This window comes from Mustela lutreola, chromosome 2 (genome assembly GCF_030435805.1).
Source record: "Mustela lutreola isolate mMusLut2 chromosome 2, mMusLut2.pri, whole genome shotgun sequence".
Classification (NCBI taxonomy): Eukaryota; Metazoa; Chordata; class Mammalia; order Carnivora; family Mustelidae; genus Mustela; species Mustela lutreola.
This window is the reverse complement of record NC_081291.1, coordinates 70846708-70861348: the sequence shown is the minus strand read 5'-3', so window position 1 is coordinate 70861348 and position 14641 is coordinate 70846708. Positions and strand designations below refer to the sequence as shown.

Below are 14641 nucleotides of genomic sequence, written 5' to 3'. Positions count from 1 at the left end.
TTAGAAAAGTACGAATCAAAACCACAGTGGGTGACTTGACACCCACTGGAATGGCTATACCAATAAAAGATGGACAATAACAAATGTTGGTGAGGATATAGAGAAATGAGAACTTTCCTGTGTCTCTTGTGGGAACATAAAATGGTACAAACACTTTGGAACGCAGTTTGGAGGTTTCTTCAAAGCTTAAACACAGAATTACCATAGGACTGAGGAGTTCCATTTCTGGGTGTATACCCAAAAGAAATGAAAACCTATGTCTACCCAAAGATGTATATGCAAATATTCAGAGCAGCATAATTCATAACAACCCCAAACTGGATATAATTCAGATGTCCAGCAATTGATGAATGGGTCAATAAAATGTGGCATATTCGTACAAAGGGATAGTGTCCTGAGTAAAACGGAACAGACTACTGGTACAAGCTACAAGTTGATGAATCTGAAAAACATGCTAAGTAAAAGAAGCCAGATAAAAGACCATTTGCTGCAGGATTGCATTTATATGGAGTGTTCAGAAAAGGCAAATCTGTAGAGAACCAAAAGGAGACTGATGGTTGTCTGGGGCTGATGGTGGGAATGGAGGGGGCCTGCAGGTTGATACGAGGTTGTTTTTGGAGTGATGGAAATGTCCCAAAATTGAATCATGGTGATTGTTCCACGATCTTAAATTTATTGAAACTTGTTTCATGACTGAGCATATGCTGTATCTTGGTGAACACACCTCCAGAGTTTGAAGCTGTGATATCCCCTCTCTTGCTACATGTCTCTATCCCCCAAACGCTGTCTCCCCAGCCTGCTCTTAGATCTTACTGATGATCTGAAAATCTCCACCATTAAGGCCATAGTTCTTCCCTATCCAGTCTAGATACCACCACTATTCTTTGTGAAAAGCCATCAGTCCGCTGGTCCCCTTGACCTTCCAGTCTTCCAGTCTGTCTCCTTGTTCATCCTCCATTTTTGAGTGGATCCACCATTGGCCTTTACTCCTCCACAAGTGACTGAGCACTGCTGGGGGCCTCTCCAGCGTGTTCATCAGGGCTCCAATCCCCTCACTCTCTCCAGCCTCTGGAGGCCCCCAAGTTGCCAGCAGCCTTTGGTGTCTTCCCCCTTCCCCAGCTGGTCTTTCTAACCTTCACCTCTCCCCGAAGCCACCGTACTTCTCCCCCACCCCCTCACCCTCCTTGACTGCTATCAAGTGTAACTCCTTTGTTCCCTCAGCTTCCTGTCAGACTTATCTCTGCCTCTACCCTCACTTCCTGCCTGGTGGCCCTAGGAGGAAGTCTAAGCTCTGAATCTCCTCCCCACCTTCCTCCTCCAGGCCAGGATCCTGCTCTCATGCCTCCTGTCCTGCATTTTGTCAGCCTTTCCGTCTCTGTCAGCTTCCAGGCTGCAGCCAAGAAGTGACACCTAGGATCTCTAAGACCCCAAAACAAACTAAAACCCTCACTGGATCTTCCCATTTCAGCCGCAGGCTTGTTCTTCTTCCCCTGCTCCTTGCTCTCCTCCCCTCCTTCCTTGTCCCCTTTTCCCTCTTGGTGGCCTGCTGTGTCATAGATCTCCTTTGTTCATGCTTGTTCACTCCCTCACCCTGCCCACCCTGCCGTCTCTATTTATCTGTCACCACCAGCCTTAACTCCTCTAAGAAACCTTCCTAGACCCTTAGTCCGGGAAAGGACAGGCCCACCACCCCGTCTGTGCCCTACCCAGACTCCATACTTTGGCGAGCCCCTCAGTTTCACCCACTAGGCCATAAGCTTCACAAGGGGCATTTTTTCAAAGTGCTCGGCTTCTTCATCATCCTGCTCGCCTCCTGGGGCCTGGCTGCTCTGTAAATGCTCTAGGTGGAGGGAGCCCAGGTGGCTGTGCTGCTGAGCTCCCCCATCCCTGGCTACCCCCTTCTCCCCCGGGAGAAGAAAGCAGGTGGGAGGAGTGGAGGCCCTCAGGCAGCCCTGTTGGTGATGAGGGGCTTTGCAGGGCCAAGGCAGACGAGAAGACGAACACTGCTCCCCAGGTGGTGCCAGTTTTGTGCTTTAAGAGAGAGAACTTTGAGGAGATGTGAAGCAGAGAGAAACTGTGCACTACAGGACCCATGAGAAGAGCAAGGTGGCTCGGGTGGAAGCAGACCTGACAGGCGGACCACCCCTCACCAGAGTCAGAGGGAGTTTTGTAAGGGAGGGCATTTTAAGTGGAAGAACGGTAAAGGCCAAGGTGCAGACATGGAAAAGCATGAACATCTCTGGAAGTCAGAGGGGCCTCATCAGGTCCTAAAGGCATCCCACCTGAGAGTGCCTGACCCAGACATTGTGTTCCACACTTTGGAGACATGAGCTGCATCATGGCCAAGAGAGCAGGCGTAGTATGATGCCCTGTTGTTACCTCCAGTTTGCAGAGGAGCAGCTCGAGAGAGCCAGGGAACTTGCATGAGGAGCAGAAGTAGGTGGTAACACAGCTCCCTGAGCCCCAGGTCCGTCCGACCTGCAGGCCCACATGGAAAGGCAGGAAGCAATGTACAGAGCCTGAAAGGCCAATGAGGAGCTGGGCTAAGTGCGTAGACCAGGGCTCCGCGCTCATCTTGTCAGTCCCATGGCTTTTTCACTTCCTGTTTGGAAGGCACATGGACATGTGATATTTACAAATGTGTCAGAAAGTTTGGAACCCTAGAAGCCCACCAAATGTGTATGTCTCCTCAAAATCTAGGACACAAATGGTCACAGTAGCATTATCCAGAATCAGCCAACAGGTGAAAAAGCTCAAATATCCACCTACTGATGAGTGAATAAACAGTCTATTAGATGTGTAGTAATGGAAAATAAATTTGCCATAAAATGAAGTAATCCTATATGTTACAACATGGATGGATGAACCTTGAAAGCATGTTAGGTGAAGGGAACCAATCACAAGCCATATATGTGAAAGTTCCATTTATATGAAATGTCAGGGGGCACCTGGGTGGCTCAGTGAGTTAAGCCGCTGCCTTTGGCTCAGGTCATGATCCCAGGGTCCTGGGATCGAGCCCCGCATCGGGCTCTCTGCTCAGCAGGGAGCCTGCTTCCTCCCCTCTCTCTGCCTGCTTGTCATCTCTCTCTGCCAAATAAATAAACAAATAAATAAATAAATAAATAAATAAGAAATGTCAGAATAGGCAAATCTACAGACACAGAAATATCAGTGGTTACCTGGAGCAGGGAAAGAGGGGTATTGGGAGGGAGGATGGAGAGTGAATACTAACAGGTGCAGAGTTTCCACTTGGAGTGATGTACATATTCTAAAATCGACCGCATAGCTCTGTAGTGTTCTCACAGCTAACTGAATTGTACACTTGAGATGAGTGAATTACATGGAGTGTGACGTACATCTCAGTAAAGCAGATGGGAAGGCCCATCTGTGGGATTCGTGGACCTGGGTTAGGGGAGTCCAAAGGTCAGAGGACTTACACGTAAGACAATGCATACTGTTTTCTGTTCTTTTTTTTTTTTTTTTATGATTTTATTTATTTATTTGAGAGAGAGAGAGGACACGAGCCAGAGGGGGAGGGAGGGCATAGGGAGAGAGAGAAACATCACACCGGGCTCCATCCCAGGACCCTAGGATCATGGCCTGAGCCGAAGGCAGCCGCTTACCAACTGAGACACCCAGGTGCCCCTCTGTGGTCCCTCTTACTGAGGAAAGTCCCAGGCCAGCTCCTGAGGTTTTGAAAGATTAGCAGATGGAGAACAGAACCCACCCCTCCACAGACCACTGAGTTCTGACTTTTGAGAGCATGAACACTTCAGCAGATGTGGGGTCGGGGGGACCAAATGACACTTGAAGCCAGAGCCATTCCTTGGACCCTGCCTCTGGACACACCAACCCTCCTCCACCCTCCATCAGGGAGGTCCTGTCCCAGCCTCTGGGCTTGTGCTGTTCAGTTGATACAAAGAGACTGCCTTGATTTAGTGAACAAAGTCACTGATAAGGGTGATTCACAAGATTTTTTTAAAAAATCCCTTCTGATTTGGATGTGGCTTTCTGGTTAAATGCCCAACCATCAAACTGGGATTACAGCGGGAAGTGGTCAGGCATGTTTTGCCCTTTCCAGGAGACACAGGCCTGCGTCTGGTCTGCACAGAACTCTTTTTTTTTTTTTTAAAAGATTTTATTTATTTGACAGAGAGAGATCACAAGTAGGCAGAGAGGCAGGCAGAGAGAGAGAGAGGAGGAAGCAGGCTCCCCGCTAAGCAGAGAGCCCGATGTGGGACTCGATCCCAGGACCCTGAGATCATGACCTGAGCTGAAGGCAGCGGCTTAACCCACTGAGCCACCCAGGCGCCCCCTGCACAGAACTCTTATCTGACCACAAGTTCCCTGAGATGGGTGGTGTGCTCGCTGTGTCACGTGTGCTATCTATCGCTCAAGCGAGGTGTTCCGCCAACGCCATGCGTCCACACTTTCTGTCTCCTCCATGTGATGTGCGTGGTCCCAGAGCAGCATCTGCCGCAGGCTTCTTGCATTTATTAGCCTCTCAGGGTGGGTTCCGGTGGAGACGAGAGCGTGGAGTCACACCCTCCTTTCCTCAACCCGAATTATTATACTTTGAAAGCTAAAGTTGCAAATAGAATACTGACTAAAAGTAATTTTGTTATTTAAAGGCAAGTATTCCCTCTCTCAAGATGTAAAAAGTCACAAGATAAAAGAATTTCTAACAAAGGGCTGACAGGGCCCCTGGGTGGCTCAGTCAGTTAAACATCTACCTTCAGCTCAGGTCATGATCTGGAGCCCAGGGATCAAGCCCCAGGTCCACGTCCCTGCTTAGTGGGGAGCCTGGTCTCCTCCTCCCACTGCCACTCACCCTGCATATGCTTGGTCGCTCGCTCGCTCGCTCGCTGTCAAATAAATTTAAAAAATAAAAATAAAAAAGCACTGACAAAGATCCCTTCATCTATTTAAATTATTTCTGCATCTTGCTTTTAAAAGTTCCAATACCCTCATCATTTGACTTTCTGGTGCCAGTGGGGCCTGATCACCAGAAACACCAAGTGATCAAAGGATTGGAACTTTTGGCTCTACTCCTCAACCTCTGACTTCTTGGGGTAGGGATTGGGGGCTGGAGATGGAGTTCTGTAAAAACTCTAGAACTTCTGGGTGGGTGAACACATCCAGGTGCTGGCAGGTACACCTGGAGAGGGCAAATGTAAGTAAAATGTTTTCTTGCATTCTGTGCACCATTCTAGCAAATTATTGAACCTGAGGAGGAGGTTATGGGAACCCCCAATTTGTAGCTGGTAGTTCAGAAGTGTGGGTCAGAGCCCTTTTAAACTGTGGGATCTGACCCCAGCTCCAGATAGATGATGTCATCGTTGAATTGTTGGACATGCAGCTGGTGTCCAGAGAATTGGAGAATCGGTCAATGTCACAGAAAACACCCTAGAAGGAGCCAGGAAGGGAGTGGTAGCAAGTGCAGTGGGAAAGGTGGCTTTATGGCCTCATGTATCAAGGAATTTGGTATTACCTTGAGACCTTTGTAGAACTCGGGGCAATTTTAAGCATCAAAGTGATATGATCAAATATGGCAACAGTGTGTAGAAAGTACCAGAAACTATGAAGTACTTGGGGACTGGTATTCAGCATGTGAGCAGGCTAGGCAGGACACTGCTACTGGGGAAGACATCATAAGTAAATGTTATGATCTCACATAGTGGTGACAATTAGGAAGAAATTAAATGTGACAGTGTGACCTAAAGTTAGGAATGGGGTTAAGCTGTTGCTATCTTATGTGGCATAATAGTTACCTATTGCTGTGTAACAAATTTTACCCTTAAATTTAGTGGCTTAAAACTATGATAAGCATTTATTAAGCTCACAGTTTCTCTGGGTCTGGAACTTGGGACCAGCTTGGCCTAGTGGTTTTGGATCAGGGTCTGTCATGAAGTTATAGCCGCTGCCTGGCTGGGGCTGGCTGTTGGCAGGGGTTTCACTTCTTCCCCAGCAGGCCTCACCATAGGTTGCTTGAGTGTCCTCCTGACATGACAACTGGCTTTCCCCAGAGGGAGTGATCTAGGAAGGAGAGAGACAGGCCGAAACTAGCCTAGGAAGTCATGTAGCCTTTATCACATCCAGTTAGTCAAAAGAGAGCATTGAGTCCAGTCCCTGTTCTTGGGATAGAAATTGGGTTCTGCCTTTTGAAGGGAGAAGTGTTAAGAATGTATGGATTTCTTTTGAAGCCACTGCATAAGGAGTGGTCAGGGGCGCCTCTCGGAGAAGGTGGCCGTTGAGGCCTGAAGGATGAGACCAAATCATCCACATGAGGAGCCAGAGGAGGAACGTTCCAGAGCCAGGAAGCCGTGCGTGCAGAGGCCCAGAGAGAAAGATCCTGTGAGCAAGGGGGAGAGTGTGGGATACGAGGGATTGGCTCAGGAGGTGGAGATTTTGGCTTCTCCTCATTCTGGTGGTAGCATTAAGTAGAGAGTCAAAGAGCTGACTGGCTATTAAAGCTCGAATCTCAGTGGGAATGGATTATAGGAGAGCGAGGCTTGATGCACGAATTCCTGATGGGAAGCTAGTATGGCAATCCTACAAGGAACTGTGGGCTTGGGTGCTGGGGAAGACAAGTGCAAGATTCGTACTGAAAAGAAAAGGCAGGGTTTGCTGAGGGATCCTGTATGGTGTTCAAGAGAAAGTAGTCAAGGAGTTTGGGGCCCGGGTAATGGGAGGGGAGGGTGTGGTTAGTTTCTGAGGGGCGAAGGCTGGAGGAGGGCAGGTGGGGTGCTGGCGGCGATCAGAAGCTCTGTTTTAAATATGTTCAGCCTCAAGTACTTACTAATCATCTAATCTCCAAGAGGAAGTAGCCAGCAAGTCTGGAACATAGCAAGAATAAGTAAGTAAAGCTACATTCAATACAATGACATAATGTTCTCTATGTTGCGAGGCCTGATAGCCTATAGAAGACCTGGGAGTCTTGGGTCTATAGAGAGATGGCTCTACAAATCAGGAGATGGGCTGCAATGCAAGTTAAAGGTATATATTCAGGGGCACCTGGGAAACTCATTCGGTTAAGCATCTTGATTTTGGCTCAGGTCGTGATCCAGAGTCATGAGATTGAGCCCTGTACTCAGCACAGAGTCTGCTTGAGATTCTCTCTCTCCCTCTACCCCTCCTCTTTCCTCCCTCCCAGCTCATGCTCGAAATAAATACAATCTCGAAAAAAAAAAAAAGTATCTATTCATATATTCAGTGCTTGTAATGGGAATGCAGAAGTGGGGTAACTGTCCCAGTTTGGAGCTGCTGGGAAAGGACTCAATCAGTAGAACTCCGGAGTGGGGGCGAGGGTCCTACCATGGGAAATTACGCCAGCAGCTGCATTGAGTAGGATGCTCGCTGCATGTCGCCAGGCTGCATGCTCATGTGTGTCCTCCCACTTAGTCATTTACAACAACCCCAAGAAGGGCACACGTGCCACCAGGCAGCCCTGACAGGATCTGGTGACTGTTTAGGAAAAGAGGAACTGAATACTAGAAAATTACTCTACTGGTTTTTTAAAAATATTTTATTTATTTATTTGACAGATGGAGATCACAAGTAGGCAGAGAGGCAGACAGGAGAGAGGAGGAAGTAGGCTCCCAGCTGAGCAGAGAGCCCAATGCGGGACTCGATCCCAGGACTCTGAGATCATGACCTGAGCCAAAGGCAGTGGCTTAACCCACTGAGCCACCCAGGCGCCTCTACTGTTTTTAAATCGGGTTTATAAACCTAATTTCCTTTACTGAAAAGTGGCACGCTAATGTGTCTTGAGGTATATTGGTTAGCTTTTGCCGTATAACAAACCATCAGACCTTCCTGGTTTAAAGAAACAATAATTCATTCATTTGGGGTGTTGGCAAACTGGGCTGCTCTTCTGCTGGTCTCAGCTGGGCATGCCTTTCTAGTCAGCAAGGAGGCTGTTCTCACGGAAGTTAGCTGTCTGTCCACTGAGGTGACCGAGGAGATTGGGCCATGTCTCTCTCATCATTCAGCTAGCTGTCCCAGACTCGTTCGTGTGGTGACCGGCCATGTTCAGGGGAAGACTGCCAACTTGGAAGACTTCTTAAGGCCAAAGTCAGAAATCACAAGTCGCTTCTTCCATATCCTTTGGCCAGAGCAAGGCACTAGACCAGCCAGATTCACAGGAGGGAGGAACAGATTCTGTCCCTTGATGGGGGACAGCTGCCGAGAACTGAGGCCATTTCTGTAGCCTGCCCCACGAGTCTTAGCCCTGTTGACTCTACTTTCATTCTGAATCTGAGATGCTTTTTAAACTTTTGGGTCCTGATTTATGGTTATTTTTACCCCTGACAAAGTCTACTATTTACATCTAACTCATTGTTTCCTAGTCACAAGCCCTATAAGCTAGGAAATTAGACAATCAAATCTCTTTTCAATGATATATATTAATTTGGGACCAAAACTGGGTGCTGGCTGGCTCACTCCATAGAACATACAACTCTTGATCTCGGGGTCATGAGTTCAAGCCCCACATTGGGCATAGAGCTTACTTTTAAAAAATCAATACAATGTAAAAATGTTTTAAAAATTTAGTAACAACCTTGTAAGAATTATGCGTAAACAGGAGCAAAGAGGCTCTGAGTTGAAGCGAGGTGTGTGTGTGGGGGGGTCTCCTGCAATTTTGAATATGTGTTATTTTGTAGCAAATACACAGCAGTTTTCACTCAGTGGTTGTAGCTTTGTTCCAGAAACTCGAGGCATCATGTTGCCCACTGTTAGGTGAGGTGCTCTTAAAAAGGTCAAGCAGTTCTGGAACTTTGGGGACTGAGAAGAAAGGAATTTATGTGTGGGGTTTGAAAAAAAGGAAGAAATGATTTATCTTTTATGTAACATTTTATGTTTTCATGGCTTTAATTCTAGTTGCGTCTGTCATAAAATCCAGGGAGATCATAGGTTTATTTATTGCTCCAAGACCAAGGAGGAAGCAAGGAATGTGGGCTGCATCAGCTGCGGAAAATTCATTTTCTCCCTGGCACTGAGATCTGCACAGTGAGATCTCTTTACCATCTTATCTAAGCAACCCCCTCACTATTTTACCTTTTTTAAAAAAAAATTCTTTTTCTTTTGTTTTCCCAAATTAACATCACAATTACTCATTAATTGTGTGTGGTGAGAGCCTTTTCACCTTGAGAAATGGACCTTGGTCTGTTCCACTGTAAGTCCTCCAGCTGTCTCCGTGACTTCTTTCAGTTTGACAGAGTCAGCATTCAACCAGTTTCTTGTTTTTGAAGGAACACCAGAACACATTTGAAATTTTTCAATTGTGACTTAAAACAGCATCGAAATTTTTGCTTTTAAGTTCTTAGAAGACAATTGTGTTTATCTGGAGAATCTAAAACAGACACACAATTTGTCTGATTAACAAAGAAGCAGGTCACACATTTCTGGGAAGCTAACATTTATTGAACTATTATCACCTTGGTGATAATAGCAGAGTGGGGAGTCTGCCAGGGGTCAAGTCATGGTCAGAGAAAGTCAGACTTTGTCAGGAACTATTTTAGCTGGGACAGCCCCCACGAAGCCCCAGAAGTCATTGGTATTCACTCTAGGAATGCTTGGCCCCAGTGGGGCTCTCTGTCATTAACAGTCTACTTTTACTAACATGAGCATACTCTCCGCCTGCCGCCAATAATTTCAGCATAACTTTTTTTTTTTTTTTTTTTTTGACAGACAGAGATCACAAGTAGGCAGAGAGGCAGGCAGTGCGCTGGGGGATGCAGGCTCCCTGCTGAGCAGAGAGCCCACTGCAGAGATCAATCCCAGGACCCTGAGATCATGACCCGAGCTGAAGGCAGAGGCTTAACCCACTGAGCCACCCAGGCGCCCCAAATTTCAGCATAACTTTTTAAAGAGAAAAATAATTAGAGTATGTATATTTTTAAATTGAATTTTTTTTAATTTGACTTTTTTTTTTAAGATTTTAATTATTTGACAAAGAGAGCACAAGCAAGGGGAGCTGCAGAGGCTGAAGGAGAAGTAAGCACCCCACTGAGCAGGGAACCCAACACGGGCTTTAATCCCAGGACCCTGGGATCATGACCTGAGCCACCCAGTTGCCCCCCCAAATTTGAGTCTTTTAAAGTAATTTTTTACAACTAAAAATCACAGTGCTAATCAAGGAGCAATGCAAATATTTTACTTTTCTTCCAGTGAACAGGATTCTCTAAAACTGTTAAGCTGGGAGCAGAGGAACCTGGAATATTCTTTCAGTAGGACATCATGTCACCCGTTCCCAGAATCTGTTCTCAGACAGAATCATCAGCCAGTCTTCTTTAACAGGGGCTGCCAGGTATAGACTGTCTCCCACTTTGCTGAGCACTGAGAGTCTCACTGTGAGCAAGTGAACCAAGATTATTCCTTCGTAGAATCTGTGCTGGAAATAGCAGATAAGCCAATAATCAAACAAATGATACAGATAGGAAACCATGACAATAACTAGAAGAAAAAGAAGAGCCTGAGGGGGTAGTGTGTGACCTGGACTGGAAGGCCGGGAGTTGAGGATGACCGCAGCTCCCGCCCTGAGGCGCTGGTGCGGATGAGATCTCTGCGCCCTCGGAAGGCTTAAGAGCTAGGAGAATAGCCCTCCGGGTGGCGGGAACAGTTACTGCACAGGGGAAGGAGCTTGGTGTGTCCAGGTGACGGTGGGGGGAAAGTCCAGTGGGGTTCTGAGTGGGCAGGTGTGGGAAGAATGGCGGGGAGGAAGCAGGCACTGGGTCTTCTGGGGCCCTTGGGAGGAGGTCAGAAGCGAGAATGAGCAAAAATCATCTGATGTTCATTATGCTGCTGCTAATGAAGCAGTCAGGGGACCTGTGAGGAGGCTGCAGGAGTCTGAGACAACATCGAATACGACTTTCTCTAGAAGACGGACGTGAGGGCGGAGAGAAGTGCAGACGTTGTGGTCTGACAGTGTAATGCCAGGCACCTCACCGTTCCTCCACCGTGCTGGCCACATGTGGCTGTTTAGGTTTAAATGTGAATTAATGAAAAGTGAAAATTCGGCTCCTCACAGTAGCCACATTTTGAGCCCTCAGTAGCCATGCCGAGTGCGTGTGGCTGCTGTGTGGGGCGGTGCGGAACATTCCGTCATTGCAGATGGTTCTGTTCAACCCGGTGCTTCAGAGCTATGGGCCGGTGACCCGTTCTTCCCAGATTCCTTGTTTGTTCTTTCCAAATGCTTTATTCCTGTCCTAGCAGGGCAACCAGGCCACCCTAAACTTCATTTAATGCCCATTCTGTTAGGAGCAGAGTGGAGGGTCATTTTGTCCTGAAGAAATTCGTAGCTTTCCAGAATTAACCAAGGCCATGGAAGGTATAACCCTGAGTTCGGGAAATGTTAGAGGGGATGTGCAAGGCACGATCTCTACATACTGGGGCGTCATCTGGGTGGGCCAGGAGGTAGAGTTCATATGAGAGTGGATGGCCCACAGTGGGCCTCAGGTGATCATTTGGGGGAGAAAATGGGGGCAGCTGGGTGGCTATGTCCAGAATTAAGGAATCAGTTGGAGAAAAATTGTATCAACTGTGATCAGCAACTAGGAGCCACAGTTTGGGAACTTGTTTGTCTGTCACAGTGAGTATGAGTATGAGTATGAGTATTCCCTAGTAGGAGTAAGACCTCACACAAATGTGGAATGAGCCAGAAGAGTGAAAGCTGGAGAGGGGCCAGGAATCAAAGGCAGATGTACTAAGATCCCTGCCAGGCTGTCAGGCCGGCCCCAGGGGCTTTCCAAAGCAAGTCTAGCTGCCAGAGTAGTACTTTGAGGAGCTCATATGGAGGTCTTTGGGACTGTTGCCCTGTGAGGCTAGTGCACAGTTGGTCGGCAGAGCAGCATTTAGGGAGATGAGCCAGACATGCAGCAGAGGACCGAGGACAGGCTGAACCTGTGGATGTCCCTGGTTCTGTCAGCCCTGTGTCTGAGATGACCACCTCCCACAAAAGCAATGGCCTCAGCTTGCCTTCCACGGGGCCAGTCTCAAACAGGGTCCTCTTTTGACCAACTTTAACCCAAAACCCTCTGGCAAAGGGGATTCAGGAAAATGCTTTTCAGCTTTCCAGATGGACCTGCCCGATTTAGCACAAGGGATGTGAGAGACAGTCCCTTGGATCCTTACAAAAGGGAATTTCAGGTGAGAGGAGGCATCAGACCTCCTCATTGTCTACCTCATCACTGGGTTAGGGGTGGGCTTGGCTTTCGTTAGGACACTGTGAAGCCCACATGCTGCTCATAGCCCACCTGCTGCTCTCCGTCTGAACCTGTCTCCCCCTCAGCCTCGAAAGTCAAGTGCTGCTCTCCTCTGCACTGCAAAAACAAGGCACCAGCAGATCCTCATCTGATAAGAAGCTGGTAAGGCTGTCATGGCCCATGCCTGGTAGGAAGGCTAGAGATAGCATATCCCGCGGTAAAAACAAGGGTAAAACAGTTCTGAGAACTGTGACACTGTCATCCTTTCTCTAAATGACTTAATTCAACAGACAGATGGTTTTCAATCACTGGCCTCCTATGTAGGCATGTGATCTGTTTTATGGTAGTTTGAGGAGCTCTGTTGCTCCCTGGGCTCTGCCCCTGGTGCCAGCCCCCGGACAGCGATGCTTCCTCCCTCTGTCCCCAGTCACCTGCCCTACTGCCCGGCAGCCGGGAAGCAGCAGGACTAAGACTGGAACCAGGGGAGGAAATACAGAGGGAGTGAGGCTAAAGGGAACACCTGGAGACTGAAAAATACCTAAAGTGAGCAGCTGAGTTGCTCTAGGGGAGAGGCTGCAGCTGGGTCGTGAAGCCTGCAGGGACCGGGGCTCAGCGGGTGACAGCGTGGCTGAGCCTTCTCCGAGGCCCCAGTATATTTGCACCACTGTGGATAGAAATTTCTTCACTTCTTTCTCCTTCCCTTCTCTATTCCTTCCTTCCTTCCTTCCTCTCCCATATATTCGTTCTGTGTGTGTCTGTGTCTGTGTGATCTCCCCTCCCCCCCTTTCTCTGTAATAGAATGTTCCACTTATTCAGCCGTCTGTTAAGTCCTCCCCTGTGAGCAAACCCGAGCCCATGCAGGTGTCCAAGGGCTGTGTAGATACACCCAAACGTGGTCCCCATTCTTCAGGCATTTTTGTTCTCTCAGTTTTATAGGGGAGGGAGCTTCTACTCACAGAAATGGTCTTTGTAGCATACAGAGCAAGCTGGGAGCAGGTGTGGCCTTCCTCGTGTTTGAGGGTAGCTCTTTGGTGACCCGGATTCCTGAGCTGCTGCAGACCATGCTCATCCCATGCACAGAGACAGCGTGGCCGAGCCCTGCCTCTGGGAGGGGGAGCGAACAACTAGAGCGCGTCTCCTTGGGGGACAGCTCAGCAGTTCTCCTCTGCGGACAGAGAAGTTAGGGAAGGCTTGACCTATGGAGGCAGCGGTCCCCCGGGACCCAGGACAACATTCCAAAACCCAGTGAAACTGCCACGGTGCTGTCCAGTACCATCCAATACTGCCCAGGCAGAGGAACCAAATGTATGCCGTCCTGAGGCAGGAACAGGTGTTTGGGGCAACGTTTTGTTTTTTTCTGCCCTCCAGCCCCTGCCACTTGGCTGGTCATCTTAGCAGGGTGCGGGAGCCAAGGCTGGTGTGGGCCTGGGTCTCAGCCTGGGTCTCTGTGGCTGGAGAGCACCTTTGTGAGGGCGCTTCCTGCCTCTGCCGCTGCTGGCCCCTTGAGCCAGACTCCCCAGGGCTGAGGGTACAGGTGGGCCTGACGGTTCTCTCTCTCTCTCTCTCTTTCTCCAGGGTCAGGTGTGGATTAATGGCTTTAACCTCGGGCGATACTGGCCTGCGCGGGGACCCCAGGTGACTCTGTTTGTGCCACGGCACATCCTGGTAACATCGGCCCCCAACACCATCGTGGTGCTGGAACTAGAGCGCGCACCCTGCGGTGACAATGGCCCAAAGCTGTGCACCGTGGAGTTTGTGGACAGGCCGGTTATCAGTGCCACCTCGACCTCCGGTCCTCACCCTTCAGGCCTGCCTGACTAACCCTCGGGACTGGACTACATCTGAAGGCTAAGCACTGTGACCCTTTGGAGTTTGGGCTTGCACATACCTCACCTATTTTCCCATGCAACGCCAGCACTCACTGGAAAGTGCGATTAGAAAGTAGGGTCAGCATGTGCATTTTCTCCAGAGGTTTCCAGGCAGCCCCGTGGTGCCCAAGCCTCCACCGGAGTTGGGGGGTGCACCACGAATGCAGGAGGAGCTGGGCGGCACAGGAAGGCGTGATGCGTCTGCCCAGTCGGAATGAAAGCTTTAAAGATGTTCCTGATTTTTATCTTGAAGGAATCATGTTGTCTTTTTATGAAATAAAATTTGTATTCAAATGCTGTTACTGTTTCTCATGTTGAACGGCTATTAAATTATAAGTTCTGATTTAAATCATAACTAGACTTGAGTAGGTTGAATAAGCCACTTCACTAACTTGTGGTTCAAAGGAATGGAAAATCGTCTTGGTTTGATCTAGTGGACTGCTGCTTCTCTGATCCTCATCTGACTTCCTTTTTTGTTTCTGTGATGTCTACGAGGGGGCCCATCATACAACTCAAAACCATCCTGTGAACCACTGAAATGGTCAGCCACGGAGAGTGTATGTAATGTGG

The 14641-nt window shown here is 48.5% G+C and overlaps 1 protein-coding gene across 3 annotated transcripts in view; it reads left to right on the top strand.

Annotated features, from left to right (window-relative positions):
• GLB1 (galactosidase beta 1) overlaps positions 1-14370 on the top strand; it is an 80180-nt gene extending 65810 nt beyond the window's left edge. For all 3 annotated transcript variants that reach the window (XM_059162191.1, XM_059162189.1, XM_059162190.1), the window contains one exon: positions 13779-14370. In XM_059162191.1, coding sequence (XP_059018174.1) covers positions 13779-14024 — 246 coding nt within the window. In that variant the 3' untranslated portion in view covers positions 14025-14370. The remainder of the gene's footprint in view (positions 1-13778) is intronic.
• Positions 14371-14641: the final 271 nt, after the last annotated feature.